Source organism: Psammomys obesus, unplaced genomic scaffold (assembly GCF_907164565.1).
Source record: "Psammomys obesus unplaced genomic scaffold, mPsaObe1.curated_primary_1811, whole genome shotgun sequence".
Taxonomy (NCBI): Eukaryota; Metazoa; Chordata; class Mammalia; order Rodentia; family Muridae; genus Psammomys; species Psammomys obesus.
This window is the reverse complement of record NW_026596256.1, coordinates 926658-941999: the sequence shown is the minus strand read 5'-3', so window position 1 is coordinate 941999 and position 15342 is coordinate 926658. Positions and strand designations below refer to the sequence as shown.

Sequence of the window (15342 nt, the reverse complement as noted above, 5' to 3'; positions counted from 1 at the left end):
TTCCTTCCTTCCTTCCTTCCTTCCTTCCTTCCTTCCTTCCTTCCTTCCTTCCTTCCTTCCTTCCATGGGTTGGCAGTTGTGGATTTCTTTGCTTAGTTTATTTTTTTCTTCTTTTCTCCCTCTTCCTTCTCTTTGTTGTCCATCTCTCTCTCTCTCTCCTTTGTCTTTCCCCTCATTTTCTCCCTTCATTCCCAGTCCATCTTCTCCCCCACTCCTTTTTTTAACCTTCTCTCTGTCATTTCTTAAGCTCTTCTTTTCTTCCTTCCTCTTTCCCTTCTATCTCATTCTTTTAATTCCTCCTTCCTTCCTTCTTTTTTTCCTTCCCATCTTTCTCCCTCCGTCCTTTTCTTTTCCTTCTCCCTGACACCCTCTTTATTCCTCCTTTCCCTCATCTTCTGTCCTTCTACCGTCTCATATTTTTCTTTACATTTAGTGATTTATCTCAGTTGTTAGCACAAATAAATAACCACACAATATGAGGAATTGTCTCATCCCTCATCTCCCCAATTGAAAGACCTTAAAAACCACTTTAATCACTTTTTAGTTTTATGTTATTTTCTCTTACATAACTTTCCAGCATACTCTGTTTTCGTGTTATCTATCAGTAAGAACATGGTATTCTAAAAGCATTAAGAAATAAACTGATGTCCTTGCTTTTTATCATTCCTCAGAAGTGTTCCTTCTTGTTCCTTGGAGACAACTTTTTTTTTTTTTTGTACATAGTGTGTTTTTTCTTCCTCCTGTTGCTCATCTCCAAATCTCTAACTAATATTCTGCTATAGTTGTTTTCATTTCTGCATGTTATACATTAACCTTTTAGCATGACCAATCATGACTTAGCTCTTTCACTTCCCTGCCCTGCCCCAGAGCCTCTCCTTTTCCTTTCTCATTATAGACATATCCCAGTGTTGCTTATAGTACTGTGATTAATGATTATGAAGTGTACTCAGTGACGTCTCCTCCATAGCAGACTGAGCATTTCAGGATGCAGAACTCTGAACTTAGTTCCTTATCAGGGAACACCCAACCTAATGTGGATTAGAGAAAATTGGTAAATATTAATTTATTATAACTGTTAAGTGTGTAAATTAGTAAAATAAGTACGTTAAGTGACAGAATTTCAGGCAGAGGAGATGATGTTTTTAATACATCAAGTCAGGAGCACACCTCCCTTTGAGGACTGGTGGGCAATGAACACAGAAGGACACATATTAGAAGAAGAGAACAGTAAATGTAAGTGTTGGTCAGATCCTATGAGTGTTCTTGAGCTACAGGCAAATAAACATTTCCACTCTGGGGTCCACACATCTTTTTTGCAAGCTGTGCTATTGTGATGTGAAAGCAGCTTGAGAAATAAATTAATGAGCAGCTTTGGGTGTGTTTTAATAAAACTTTATTTGTAAAAATCCCTACTACAAGCCATTGCAATGGTTTTGTACTGTTTCATCCTGACTGCTGTCAAGATGCTGACAAACTATACAGAAGCTAAGAATGAGCTTTATCTTCTTAAAAGGCTGTAACACATGTGTATACACACTTATATATGTAAGTGAAGAACACTGTACAGAGACCAAGAATGGACATAAAGCCTAAAATACTAATTACTTGGCTAGTTACAGGGAAAAAGTCATTTGCTTCTGCGCTAAAGTGAGATGCACAAAAATTAGTTGAGCATATTTCTCTGCCCACCACACATGGTTTTTGTTCTTTGAACTACCACGAATGGTCTTGTTTCAAACATCACAACTAAAATATATGCCTCCTCTATTTCATATTGAAGACTCTCTAAATTTTCACCAAGCGTGTAAGCTCTTTCTTATGGAAGTCATTTTGTAGAACTTTAAATTTTAAACACATCTCCAGAACTGGTGACCACATGTGGCTAATGGCTATCACATGGTGCACCCTGCTCCTAGAAGCCCTAACGAGGAGCCTGCACGTTCAGCCCCACCACCCGTGTGTGACTGATGTTTGTGTGGGGTACCAGTCAGCATTCCTAGGGAACCCCAGCAGCTGACACGATCAATGGAAGGTCTTCAGGGTTCCCCACTAATCTCACCTTCTTGGCAAGGAAGACATACTGCTGTGATACTGGGCCTGTAAGTATCTCCGTGGGGACCCCTTCAACCCAGCCAGGGACATGACTGCCAGTTGTTGGACGACCCTTGTGACTACAGCGGCCAACAAATAAGAAAGGGTAACTCTAGTTCTACTTAGGAATATCTCAGCTCAGGTCAGATTCTGATGCACTGCATCTGGAAAAATAATCAGTGTTTGGCCGCACCTAAGCATTACAGCCATATTTACACACACAGGGCTGGCAGCTTTAGCACCGCCGCGTGTCACATGTGAAATTCTTTCAGGGAACGGGGGGCTATTCCTTGAGCAGAGTAAGCATTAAGAGTCAAGGTAATTCAACATTTTCTTTGAAACCTGTATTTTATTTTTTGTAGTTAGTTTTTATTAGCTGTGTGCAGGTTTGAAGAAAGTTTGAGTCTTAGACCCATACAGGATAGTTCTGCCTTCTTAACTATTAGTACAATTTCAGATCTTTCTTTGTAAATGCCTATTAAAATTCCCAAGGAGGAGAATGCTATTTAAAATTGGAAGAACATTTTTCCTCCTTTAAAATATTTCCAACATCCTGTCTTAATAGCACCCTAGTCTTTCTAGTACAACCATTTATAATCTAGTCATCAAAGGGTGGTGCATGGAGGGACAAGAAACCATTGCCTGGGGTTTTAGTGCTTTACTTTAAACTCCTAAGTCTTTGGAATTAACATTCCCCTTTGAGGAAACAAAAACTTCCCCTCCCCTCTTATGCTCATTAATCGTGAAGATTATGAGAGGGAAAGTTCGGGCGAGAACAGGAGAAATGGAAAAGAGAGGGGAGAGTGACACTTATGCTCATTAATCAGGAAAATTATGTGAGTGGACATTTGAGCAAGAACAGGAGAAATGGAACAGGGTGGGTCCCCTCTTTTCCTTTTGAGGAAGCCAGACAAGATTGAGTGAGAAACATTCCCCACTTCTTATTTTTTTGGGTTACATAACAGTTGAGGAAAAGTATTACTTTTGGCTTTATAAAAATGATGATTGGTAGATCCAAAGTAAATTATACAGAATGAGGGTAGATTGTGTAAAAGGGAAATTATGAGGCCTCAGTCAGTTATGTGATAAGGCAATCATGTCATGGACATTTTCTCAGGTAAGGACCTAATAGAAAGGGTGTGACTTTTTCCATGATTCCTTTCCAATGTTATTTCCTGCTTCCATCATTCCTCCACCCCTACCTGCCTCCCCACATACCTTGTTCCTCACCCCACTCCCCTCCCTTCTACCCTCCCTTCCTCCTCTCATTTCCCCTCACTTCCTCCCCTCACTCCTTTCCCCTCACATCCCCTTCAGCCAACCTTGCTTCCACAGAGATGTTCTGTTTGTTGTTTTTATTCAGAGATTGAAAAGCATATTTAATCATGGGGTCTGAACATAGCTTTAGGATAATGATGACATCTGATTCTTCTCATTAAATTCAAACCACAGAGGCCCAGAGCCAAGGCTGATAGTTGAGATTCCTTTCCTTTTGATATTTGTTTTTATAAGACACTTGGTTAGAAGCAAAAAGTTTCAAGTTTACATGTTTAATTTTTTAGAAATTGTTTTCAATGCAAATATTTTAACCCCAGTTTGCAATTTTAATGTACTTTTATTTGTTTAAATTTCTTTTTAATTGACAAAAACAAAAACCATGTGTATTAATAAGGGTGTTAGGTTTCAGTACATGTGTATATTGTAAATTAAAGCATTCCATCTCCTCAAAATTTTATTATTTCCTTATGTTAAAAAAAACATACAAACACCCTTTTAGCTTTATGAAATGGACCTGTACATGTCTGTTATAGTCACTGAGAACTTCTAGCTTTGAGCTAACTAAAACTTAGTACCTGTTGATTTTAATCCATGTTAAATTATACTCATAATAGCTATTGATCCCAAAATATGTCCTATAATCTCTTTACTTTCTGCAACTATTATATTGTGACTCCCTCATCAGGCTTTTGCCCTATGCATGCCTTTGCCTTCATGCAACTGTAAGTATTGCCCAAGATTCAAAGTAGAGAGTTTCTAATTTGATGGAACAACATGCAAATGAAGAGCAAATCCCCTGCTTAGTCCAGGAAATCACACTGTGCTGACAAGAATCAGAAAACTACTGTTTTCTGCAGTCGCTATGATCTTTCAACTTCTCAAACTCAGAGGGCGATCTTAAACGCCAGTGTATTATAGGCCTTAAGAAATAATTGTGTCTGTTCATGTGGAGCCCTGTGTAGTCACGGCTCTAGTGTGCAGAAACTTCCTGGCTTTGTAAATATTAGATTTGACAGTGTTGCTAGGAAACACCCGAGAAGTAAGTAGAATACAAATTATGAAGTATAAACTTTGCTGTTGCAAACAGTGCAGCCCTAAGGCACTCTCTATTGTCAAAACAGTTGTGCATACAACATTTTTATGCACACGTTAAAGTTAAGAAGCAACTCCTTAAAATGAAGTAATTGTTTCCTGTTTCGTTTTCCGCTTTCTTTTCTCTCTGAGAGCGAGCGGGAGCTGCTTAAAGTCAACCCGACAACGACAACGTCTATTCCCAGTTTACTTATTCTGGATTGGCTAAGCCCCTCTTTAAGAGGATGCTTTGTTCTGGGAAATGCTTTGGGTCAGTTGAGCAACACACAGCTACTGTTAAAAAAAAAAAAAAAAAGCTGAGTAATGTTGGCACTTTTTCAAGCTGGAGCTTTCTCATGTGGCTGATGCAAACCTGGAGAATTTGCATCATCACGCAGCCCAGTAAGTTGGTGTGACAGGCGGTAGCATAAATAAGAGCCCACGAGGAAGCTGAGCTGGTGTGTAATGATAGGGCAGCGGCGGCGGCAGCAAATTGACTGCTCCGGAGCCTGAGCCTCACAGGTGCTCCCGAGGAGTTAAGAGGAGTAATTAGATAGCCAGGAACGGTGACATACACCTCCGAGTCTCCACCTGTGGACACAACACTGCCGAGCCAGTCAGTGAAAGCAAAGAGGAACAGTCACCAGTCACAATCTTGAGAAACAAGTTGAAAGTTTGTTTATCTTCCCCCCTGTTTTTTTTTTTTCCACCCTCCTCCTCTGGTGGGACAGTGCCATGGTCAGAAAGCCAGTTGTGGCCACCATCTCCAAAGGAGGCTACCTGCAGGGCAATGTGAGCGGGAGGCTGCCCCCCGTGGGAGACCAAGAGCCACCAGGGCAGGAGAAGGTGGTTCTGAAAAAGAAGATCACTTTGCTGAGGGGGGTCTCCATCATCATCGGCACCGTCATCGGATCGGGCATCTTCATCTCCCCCAAGGGCATACTCCAGAACACAGGCAGCGTGGGCATGTCACTGGTTTTCTGGTCTGCCTGTGGAGTACTGTCACTTTTTGGTGAGTGCGCTTCTTCTCCGGGGGTGTGTCTGTGTGGCTCTCTGGGAAGGCAAAGGCTTATTTCCGAGGAGTAAATGAGTGGCAGATACTACAGGAAATGTTTTGAATTTTTGTTGTTGTTCAGGTATGTGCACTACCCAAACACCCTCACTGTCCACTGTTGGCATAAGACTGAATCCTCTGGGATTCCTTCCTGCAGGCTATACTCTCCTTCTCTTTCGTGCCTGAGACAGACTCTCCTGTGACTTTTCTCTGGTGTGATGAGAACAAAAACTAACGTTGATGACCCAGAAAACCAAGCAAGCCTTCCAGGCGGAGGGCTTGGGCTCGTGAGACGTGCTTAGAGCCCGGTTCTGGCAGCTGGCTGGCTGGCTGGCTGAACACCTGTGAGGTGCAGCCGGCATGGCCTGTTTACAGGCAGAACTGGATGTTCCCAGCAGTTTCACCGACGTTTTTATTAGCGAAACAAATGGGTGGCACTCTTTGTCTTTTTAACATTTTTAATTCATGGGCTTGTTCTTGAATAGTATGCTTTAAAATCCCTGGGAAGATGAGTGTTTGATGTCTGTCTCTGTTAAAAGGTATACAGTGGTGATGGCTTGGACCTTTTCCTCTTATATTTTCCCCTTCATACTTTTAAGAAAACTTTTTATAATTTCTCACTATGAGTTTCCAAGCTTCACTTGGTTGTCAGTGTTCTCTCCTTGCCTGGGTATGTTTTCATCTGTTTGTAACTTGGTCTCTGGGGGAACAGATAATTTCTCTGCATATTCTCTGAAGTTCATCTGACCAGGACTGGTATTACTTTGGTGATTAATTTTTTTTTCCTCTTCAAAATTTATGTTTCTCTGTTTGGTTTGAGGGTTAACATTGCAGAGGAAAGGCAAATCAACATAAAACTTCCTAAGTTCATTGTAAAGGTGACAAAACTTGGTGAATGGTCAATTTTTTTTTTTTTTTCATTTGAATTTTACTACAGGGTAATACTTTGGTTCCAAAGTAGCCTACACTTTAAAGTTACTTTGTTAACCTGGTACCACTTTATTCTGGGACCAAGTGCTAACTCTTTGCTCAATCCATTCTTTCTGCTCACGTTTCATGATACTTTAAATCACTGTTTGGGGAAAGCTACCTGCTTATAGAACTCATCTGTTTTTAGAAAGGAGGCATTTCAAATAATGTTGAAAGCACTCTTACTATAGAAAGATGTCCATATCTTTTAGAAATTACTTTAAGAATCTGGAAAACTTGGTAACATCATTTATGTGAATAGGCTGTACTTCATGAAATGTTTTATGACAGTTGTGTGCTGTCGCTGTCCAGTTCTTTTCACTCTTTGGAGTAATCCAGCTGTCAGAAACTCCGACAGAATCCTTATCATTATTAATATTAAAGTGGCTCTGGCAAATGCAGGTTCAGATAAGCAAGGAGAAACTCAGTTGTTGTTCTTAAAATGACTGTGTACCCTCAGGCTTCAAGTGTTCTTACAGTACTTGACATATTTAGAATAAATCAATATCTAATCAGAAAAAGTACAACCAATTTCTTGGACTTTGCATTCTTGCATACAGGCAGCTCCCACAGTATGATGTGATTTTCACACACAATCAATACTTATTCAGATGCTGTAAAACAAATTATTTTGAATGTTGAGCTAGTTAAATACACATTGACTTGTATGGTGGAAATGTGCTTCTACATAAGTCTGCCATCTTTGGTGGAAGCTCAGGAGACTACAGAGCTAGGGGAGTGTAATGTGGCCTGGAGTAGACATTTGACCACTTAACTTCAGAGATGTGCTTTCATGTTATTTCAACTTAAAGTACTGGGAGCTTTTTTTGACATAAAGTCTTCACATATAGGAAGGAAAGCAAGATATAAGTAGATAATCTTTCTTTACTTAAAGCTCTAGAACTCATGGTTCTAGACATTCTCAAGTCATGAGTGTGGTCCTTGATGGTCCCCAACTTAAGATGGTTCAGTGTCTGATTTTTTATTTATTTTTTATTTTTTTACCTTTCAGTGGTAGGTGATAATAACTGGTCATTCAATAAATTTCTTGAGGAATTTTAACACAGCATGATCTGTTGAAGGGTGGTTTTATCTAGATCAAGAGAATGTGTAGGATGATACCTAGGGTACAGTTCCCACTGACTAGTGCTTTGAATGTACTATGGTTGTTTTTTTTTTTGGTGGGGGGGAGCAAAATTACCCCTTTGTAAAGGGAGCAGCATCTGTATTTGGTTTACAATGTTTTGAGCGCTGAGGTCAACACATGGAGTTTTATAGCCTGCTTTGAACTTCTTTTCATCTGGGCACATCATTATGGAGCTTGAGACCTTTAAATGAAAATTCCATTCTCCCAGAACACAATTTAAACCTGGGACAAAGCGTACAGAGGTCTGGGTATTGATTCCCTAACAGTAAAGTCTGAAGTGCTTAAGACTCTTTCCAATAACAAGGTATAGTGGTTGTTTCTCTGGACAACCTACCAACATGGGGACTGTTTTCAAGAGAAGTCTGCTAGATTGTCTTTAGTTCTAAGTTAACGAAGTAACTAAAATAGCTCCCTGTAACTTCGTTGCTTTAGGATCTGAACCACTGAAAAGCAGTAAAGGTGCCTGGATTGTTCAATTGGATGTCGTCTCCTCCCTACTCAGAGGAGGAGACTAGGGTGTGGTCTTGGAGTCTTTTCTGATCTTTTCACTCTATAAAAAATTCTCCAGGTGACTCTGAAATAGTGATACTCAGATTTCACTAAGTTTCCAAATTATATTTATTTTGAACATTCTATAAGAGACACTACTACTCACTAATTACTTTCCACAGTTGGAGCCTCTTTAGGTGATTGGGCAGAACCCTGCTACCTTTCTTTGAACACTAAGCAATATAGACAGAGTTTTTTTTGAATTAAATTGACATTTATTTTTTATGTCCATCCTAATTAGCTCTGATCCAGATGATAGGTGAAGTAATGTCCTGTGGAATGTTTGCTGTGTCAGAGTCAGTCCTATCTGTGGTATACTTGGCCACCTTTACACATACAATTCTTTCATGAGATGAAAGTTCACTTTTTTTTTTTAACTTCAAAGGGTATATGAAGCTTAGGGCTTAGGAGTTTAAGTAACTCCTAATCATATATGAGTATTATTTCTAACACTCACATCTTAGCTTATAATTGATTTTATGTTGAATACATGACTGTCTATTATGAAATCTCTTTGTAAAACAGTTGTTCTTTTAACTGCCTGGGTGTACATTTCCAAAACACCCAGAATAACCATTTCTAGGAACAGACCAACCAAGCCAAGATTCATTTTGCTGACAAAACTTATTCTATCAATTAATTGAAGTCTCACACACATATAGTCCTTTCTTTCCCAAAGAGCAGATAACTCTATTTTGACTTACCAGAGAAACATTATTTATTAAAATACCATAGAGAGATCAGTTTGAGTGAATAATAACCTGTCTTAGCATGAAGTGTTATTATTATTCAAACAATAAGGCAAAATTGTTGACATCTGCCTTCGCTTTTCCCTCTTCCCTCTGGCATCTAACCACAAATTCTGAATCATGTTTGTAGGTACCTTTTCAAACAAAATTTCTTTCCTTACATTTTTTTTTTCATTTCATTTTATTTGGCCTTTACGTGTATGGGTGTTTTGCCTGTGTCAATGCTTATGTACCATGTAGATGCCTAGTGCCCAAGGAGGCTGGAGGAGAGCGTCAGATCACCTGGAACTGGAGCACAGATGGTTGTAGGTCAACCATGTGGATGTGGAGAACTGAGTTTGGGTCTTCTGGAAGAGCAGCCAGTGTTCTTAACTGCTGAGCCATGCTTCTAGTCCTTGGCTTTTCTTTTCTATGAGCATGAGGCAGGTCTCAAGTGTAAGGAAGTTAAAAGAGGAACTTGTGGGTCTCAGTTATGAGGTGATGACTGTTCTAATGAAGAAGGTCATTCTGACCGAAAGAGCTAGTCACATAGCATGCCACGTAAACACCACCTATGGATTCCGTCACAGGACTGCTTGATTGCGTGTCAAATTTGTACCTTTTTATTACAACCTTTCACAGGAGCCTTGTCCTATGCCGAGCTGGGCACGAGCATAAAGAGATCTGGTGGCCATTACACGTACATTCTGGAGGTCTTTGGTCCTTTACCAGCTTTTGTCCGAGTCTGGGTGGAACTGCTCATAATACGGTAAGGACATGGAAACAATTGAGGAAAAGTAAACCGATTCATTTCATCACTTTTTGGATCATCTTGACAACTTTTAACTAATTACAAATGTGTGTCGTGTGACTTTGTTGAAAAAATAAAGACCCCGGGGAATAAAAATGTTTTCTTTAAGCTCCAACTTTTATAGATGCATGGTTCTCTAGGAAAGGTATTTATTTGAGTGGAGGTGAGACTTCAAAATACACTTTGATAAACTGCAGCTTTGACTAGCCAGACATGATTTAACATGCTAGGAATTAGAGGTTTTGTTTTTGGTTTTTTTTGTTTTTTGTTTTTTTTCTTATTGTTGATTATGTCATCAGGTCATTCAACTTCACTTTTATGACTAAGAAATGTCTATGCCAAACAACTTAGTATATTATCAAGTCTTTGCTTTACAAAAGGTAAAAAAAAAAATCAACTTTACACACCACGAATGATTCATTTCCTCCCACTAAACAAATCAGAGATCTACAGTTACAAAAATCTTTCGATTGTGCTGCTGTGAGACTGTCCCCCTTCCTGGTCCTCTTGGCACTGAATCGCGCCAAGTCACTCTGAATAGCAAATCTCCTTCCACGTTGTAGGGAGTCTGTGATGTCACGTGTGTAGCCTGTGTCACAGGTGGTTTTGCTTCATGGGATGTGACTTGCACTTTCTGCTCACAGGGTTCATTAGAAATCACTGGGAAACCCTGCTCTCCCGTAAACACGAGACACATGAGACTCACACAATCACACAGTGCTGAAATCTCGGCTGGGTTTTCATGCTGCCATTAACAGAGGTGACAAAGGCAGCATTCTAAGTGTCTATTAGCAGGAATGATTTTTACAGTGTAAATAGAGAGCTTCAGAGTAGTGAATGCGTCATTGGTAACAGCGGTTCTTTTGCTGCTTAGAAATTGCTAGTGTTAAATGATGATAAAAAGAGGAATTTTTTTTTTTCCTTAAGATTTCCCTATCTGGGATGTTATTTTGCATTTCTCTCTGTCATCTTAATCATATAGAGTCCTTTACTTTTTTTCCTTTATCTTATTTTATTTTTTACATACAGTTAATTTCTAGTTAATTTCCCTAGTTTGTGCTATATTTCATCTTTTAATGTCTTAACTCATCTGAAAAACAAAAGTATCCCCTACATCCCATTTGACATCACACTCATCACCTTGCATTTTATTTAATACTTTATTTGCACTTTTTCTATTACAATTATAAGCATTTAAGTCTGTGCCAGCGGGACTTATAGCTCTTAGAACTTTCATGCTATTTACATCAGTGCACAGTGTATCCTGCATATCAGTTCTTTCTTAACAAGTGTCGGAAAGCCCAAGATTATATTATTTTGAATGTAACATACCCAGCATTGAAATAAGGACACTTCTGTAGAAGGCTGGCCAGTCAGGATGCCTAGCTTCCAGTCCTGAAGACCTTGAACTTGACGCCATCTTCATCCATGCATTTGTTGTGTAACTTTATCTAATTAATTGCTCAGTGTTGCTACGAGTGTGATCTTTCCATTTGTAATGGACAGATACGGTACCCATTCATTGATTATTTTTTTCTACAAATTGCTGCTGAATGACACATATCAAGATAAAGAGATCTAAATTGAAATGAGCCATAATTCCTGCTCCTAGACAGCTGATAATCAGATATTGCCTTAATTTTGAAAAACAAAAACAAAAACCTGTTCTATAGTCTGTGTGTGTCTCTGTGTGCATGTGCGTGTGCATGTATGCAGCCAAGTTACCTAAATACGTTCTAGAAGCATTTTAATACGTCTGTACTTACTTTTGTCACCCTGGACTTATACTTCTGGGATAGTCTTTTAAACAAACAAAATAGCAAATTACATGAAGGACACATAAATTTTTCTCTATTATTAATACTCCTGACATCTAAACAGTAATATCTGTGATGGCTAAATACTCCCCATTGAAGTTATACTTCTAAATTAATTCGGTATTGGCAGAAATAATCTGCAAAACTAATGCAAGCATAGTCACCCAATAGAAGGTGATGGGGACTTTAAAGTTGAGTTCACTTGCTCACACCATGTTTAATAGTTATTAAATTTCTACTGTAACAGATGCTGTGCTAGCCACTGCACTGAGATAATATTCTGGTTGGGACAGACACAGTCTTGTTTTCATAGAACTCAAAGTCAAGCAGAAGAATGGGATTTCAACGTGGGAATCACCCTAAAGTAGAATAAAAATACTACTGTGATGAACAGTGTCAAGGGGACAGATTTGGTGCACATCAAGAACATTGGAGTCACTTCTGTTGACCAAGACTGAACCTAAATACAAAGTACCAAAAGTAGCTATTTGAAGAGGCTTTGGGCAGAAGTGGTTCAGATCTTGGTCCTGGGAAGCTTGGATCTGAGTATATATGTAAGACCTGACCATAGCCAGAACATGCTATAAGGATGCTGAAACAATATCAGATTTAACTACACAAATCAAAGACTTTTATAAATGACAGAGAACAGCAAGAACATCCCCTTGGAGAAAGGAGGGAGGTGTCTCTAGGCAGAGAAGAAAGTTAACAATGTTTGTGGTTTTGACTGGAGGTAGGAGATCAAGGTTGGAGACAGGTAATAGTCCAGGGATCAGGACTGGGTGTGAGGTAACCACGAGAAGGAAGAGAAGCTGAAAGGGACTCTTGCTTGAGGTGTTAAGCAATTCTGTGAGTTTCCCTGTGTGTGGCAAGAATATGCACTCATATTTAAGATGAAATGGAATATTCCCTTTTTTCAGTTGAAGAACTAAAATGGGATGACTTATTGTCTGGGTTGCTATCTTCTCAGGCTTATTTTGTCTTCTTATCCTGTGGTTCTTTCTATATAAATATTCTTAAGGAATAAAAAATTTTCACTTGGCTTTGAGTTTTCTTTTTGCTAGAAATTTAAGAATCAATGTTAAATATTTAGGCACGTGTTGGCTTAAACCATTTATAAGTACTAATTTTCACAAAGATATTTTAAAAGTTAGCCATTACTTATGGTATAGGCAATATTTCATTTGGAATGCATGGCAACTTAAAGGACTATGAAGTTCTAAGCATAATGGACTTCTTGTTCCTCATGTTACCTAGTGAGACCTGAAGATAAAAAGCTTAAGTGAAAATGTTCTTTATTGTTTCCTGTAGTTAACTTAAATGTATTTTTTTTTTTTTTTTAGCCCTGGAGCTACTGCTGTGATATCCTTGGCATTTGGACGCTACATTCTGGAGCCCTTTTTTATTCATTGTGAAATTCCTGAACTTGCAATCAAGCTTGTAACAGCTGTGGGCATCAGTGAGTATATTATAGCTATAACAGAAAAGAAAGCAATGTAACAAAGTGATTGAAGGCAAATTTTCTTTAGTTTTTGCTTGGTATCCCCCAGACTGTATTCTCTGTGCTTATAGTTTCAAGTCTGTGTTGGAACAGACAGAAACACAAGATTTGAAGCGGCCTCTGCTATTACAATGTGTGCCAACTGTATATGGGATCACAGATGTTGGAGCTGATATCCTAAAGCAGACAAACAAAACCCCCTTCCTTCGTAAAATATTAAATGGATTGTTTATCTGAAGAGAATCTTAAAAATGAAGAATTATTTGAGGAATTATTTTTGAATTGGAAATTACCTTTTCCCAGCGATAAGTTGAATTGTTACTCGTGATGGGGCCTGGGGTTAAGGTTCTCTGCTGGGTGTGCATGTTGTGCTTGTGCACTGGTCAGTGATATTAGCAGTCACTCTCAGTGTTACTACCTTCTCTGCCTATTTCTGGCCATGATAAGAATTTCCTCTCAAGAGTTGATAGTCAGCAGCCATTCTCAGCTAGAAGATTTCTTTATGAGCTACAAATTAGGAAGTTTTTCATTTTGTTTTTATTAATGGGTATAGATTTTTAGAAGTTGAAGAAACGGAGGAAATGAAAAAGGGAACGTGTCCAAGATTACATACATGATACGGAGGAGGACATGACGCTCATTTCCTGTAACATTCTGGAATTCCATAGAAGAGGGTAATACTAATAGAAAAGGATAATCACTGTTTCCTGAGTCCACATGGTCACAGCTAACTAAGCTTTAAGACCCCAGAGAATGCTACACAGGGATAACTGAATTGCATACTCAAAGAAGACTGTTCAGAGAGTGGCTCCACAGTGGCTTTCTGGAATAACACAAAGATCAGTTCACTTTTGACCACAGACAGCCTAGGGCCTAGTCTGTGACAAAGTGCTAGTGATTCTTTGTGAAAACATCTCTGGTATGACGTACATGGATGTCTAGACTAGATAGCTTAATCCTAAACTCATAGCTGTTCTGTGACATCTCTGGGAAGACAAAGAAAATGACTCAAAGTAGACATTTTAGAGTTCCGGGGAGTTAAAATGTAGGTTTATGTTAGCCTTCTTTTCATACACACTGCAGGCCTAGGACAGCTAGGGACAACTGACCTCCCTTCTCCGCACCTCAGTATTGTCCTGAGATAATTATGTCAGTGTTTCCTGGGTGGTGAAGATTCAGCAGTTTGTGGAGTAATTGTGATGATGACTGCCATGTATTGCAAATACAGGGCGAGCGATGAATATTTATGCTTCTGTCACAAATGTCACTGGAATTCCCCTGAGACCAGGGGCCTCGACAAGGCCATCTCCCCAGCACCGCCCCCCCCCCGCCCCCCACTGCCACAGCACTTAGGTTGCCTGTCTGAGCTCAGTAGCTATCTGTTACTGATGGACTTTATGAGGAGAAGTCTACGGATTTTATTTTGATCTAGCAGATCTTATAGTTTGTGACCTGTTACATGTAGTTTTCAGTGGCTTTAGTCCTCAGGAAGAAGGGAGATTACTGGTTGAGAGAAACAGTCTGCTAGACAGGATGTGAGATCTAGCGCCATGAGCTTTTGTGTGCTATATCAGCTCACACAGTGGTTATAATTCCCTGGACACTGACAACCTGCAGTTGGAATACAGTGTCCTGGTTTCTTGGTAATGTGATCTTGGGCAGTTAAACTTATTTATGATTGTTTTATTGATTGATAAAATGCCTATGAAACAGCAGTGAATCTTGGATGACTATAGAAAGATAAAATTATATCAGATATTAAGGTTTTGAAGAGTCCCTTGCACATGGGAAGTTCTTGATAACTTTGATGTTGCATTAAAGGATTGGACTCAGAGCCATTTTTTGCATCACATACTCTTTTTCCCTGAGTGAGCCCCAATCACATCACAGTTATTTAATGAAGAGGGATAAAGAAAGGAATGTTTTAAAGAACTCCATAGACTAACAATCATGCTATTAATTAAAAGGCATAATAAGCAGAGCTCTTAAAGCAAATCCTGATGTGCAGATATTTACAAAGCCACAACTTTTACCTGCTTTGATCATGAAATTAGATGAATAATGATGTCATGGCTCTATTTTTGTCTTTGTAGGTCTGAACGACTCTGTTTTTATCCTCAATGTTGTTAAGCTTTTTAGGAGAGACATTCTTATTTTAGGAAATTGAAAAATTTTAAATCTCTCCAAAAACCGCAATTGCAAGAAGGCTTACTAAACTGTGTTTGGGCTCACAAATTTGTAGTCTGAAGGAGGTAGAGAGCCTGGAGACTTGATAGGGCCTTCTTCTTCTTCTTCTTCTTCTTCTTCTTCTTCTTCTTCTTCTTCT

At 39.1% G+C, this 15342-nt stretch overlaps 1 protein-coding gene across 1 annotated transcript in view; it reads left to right on the top strand.

The window, feature by feature from the left end:
- The first annotated feature begins 4917 nt into the window (after nt 1-4917).
- The window catches only part of Slc7a11 (solute carrier family 7 member 11), a 69370-nt gene continuing 58945 nt past the window's right edge, over nt 4918-15342 (top strand). Inside the window, exons 1-3 of the mRNA XM_055596848.1 lie at nt 4918-5452; nt 9530-9656; nt 12859-12974. Coding sequence (XP_055452823.1) covers nt 5176-5452; nt 9530-9656; nt 12859-12974 — 520 coding nt within the window. The 5' untranslated portion in view covers nt 4918-5175. The remainder of the gene's footprint in view (nt 5453-9529; nt 9657-12858; nt 12975-15342) is intronic.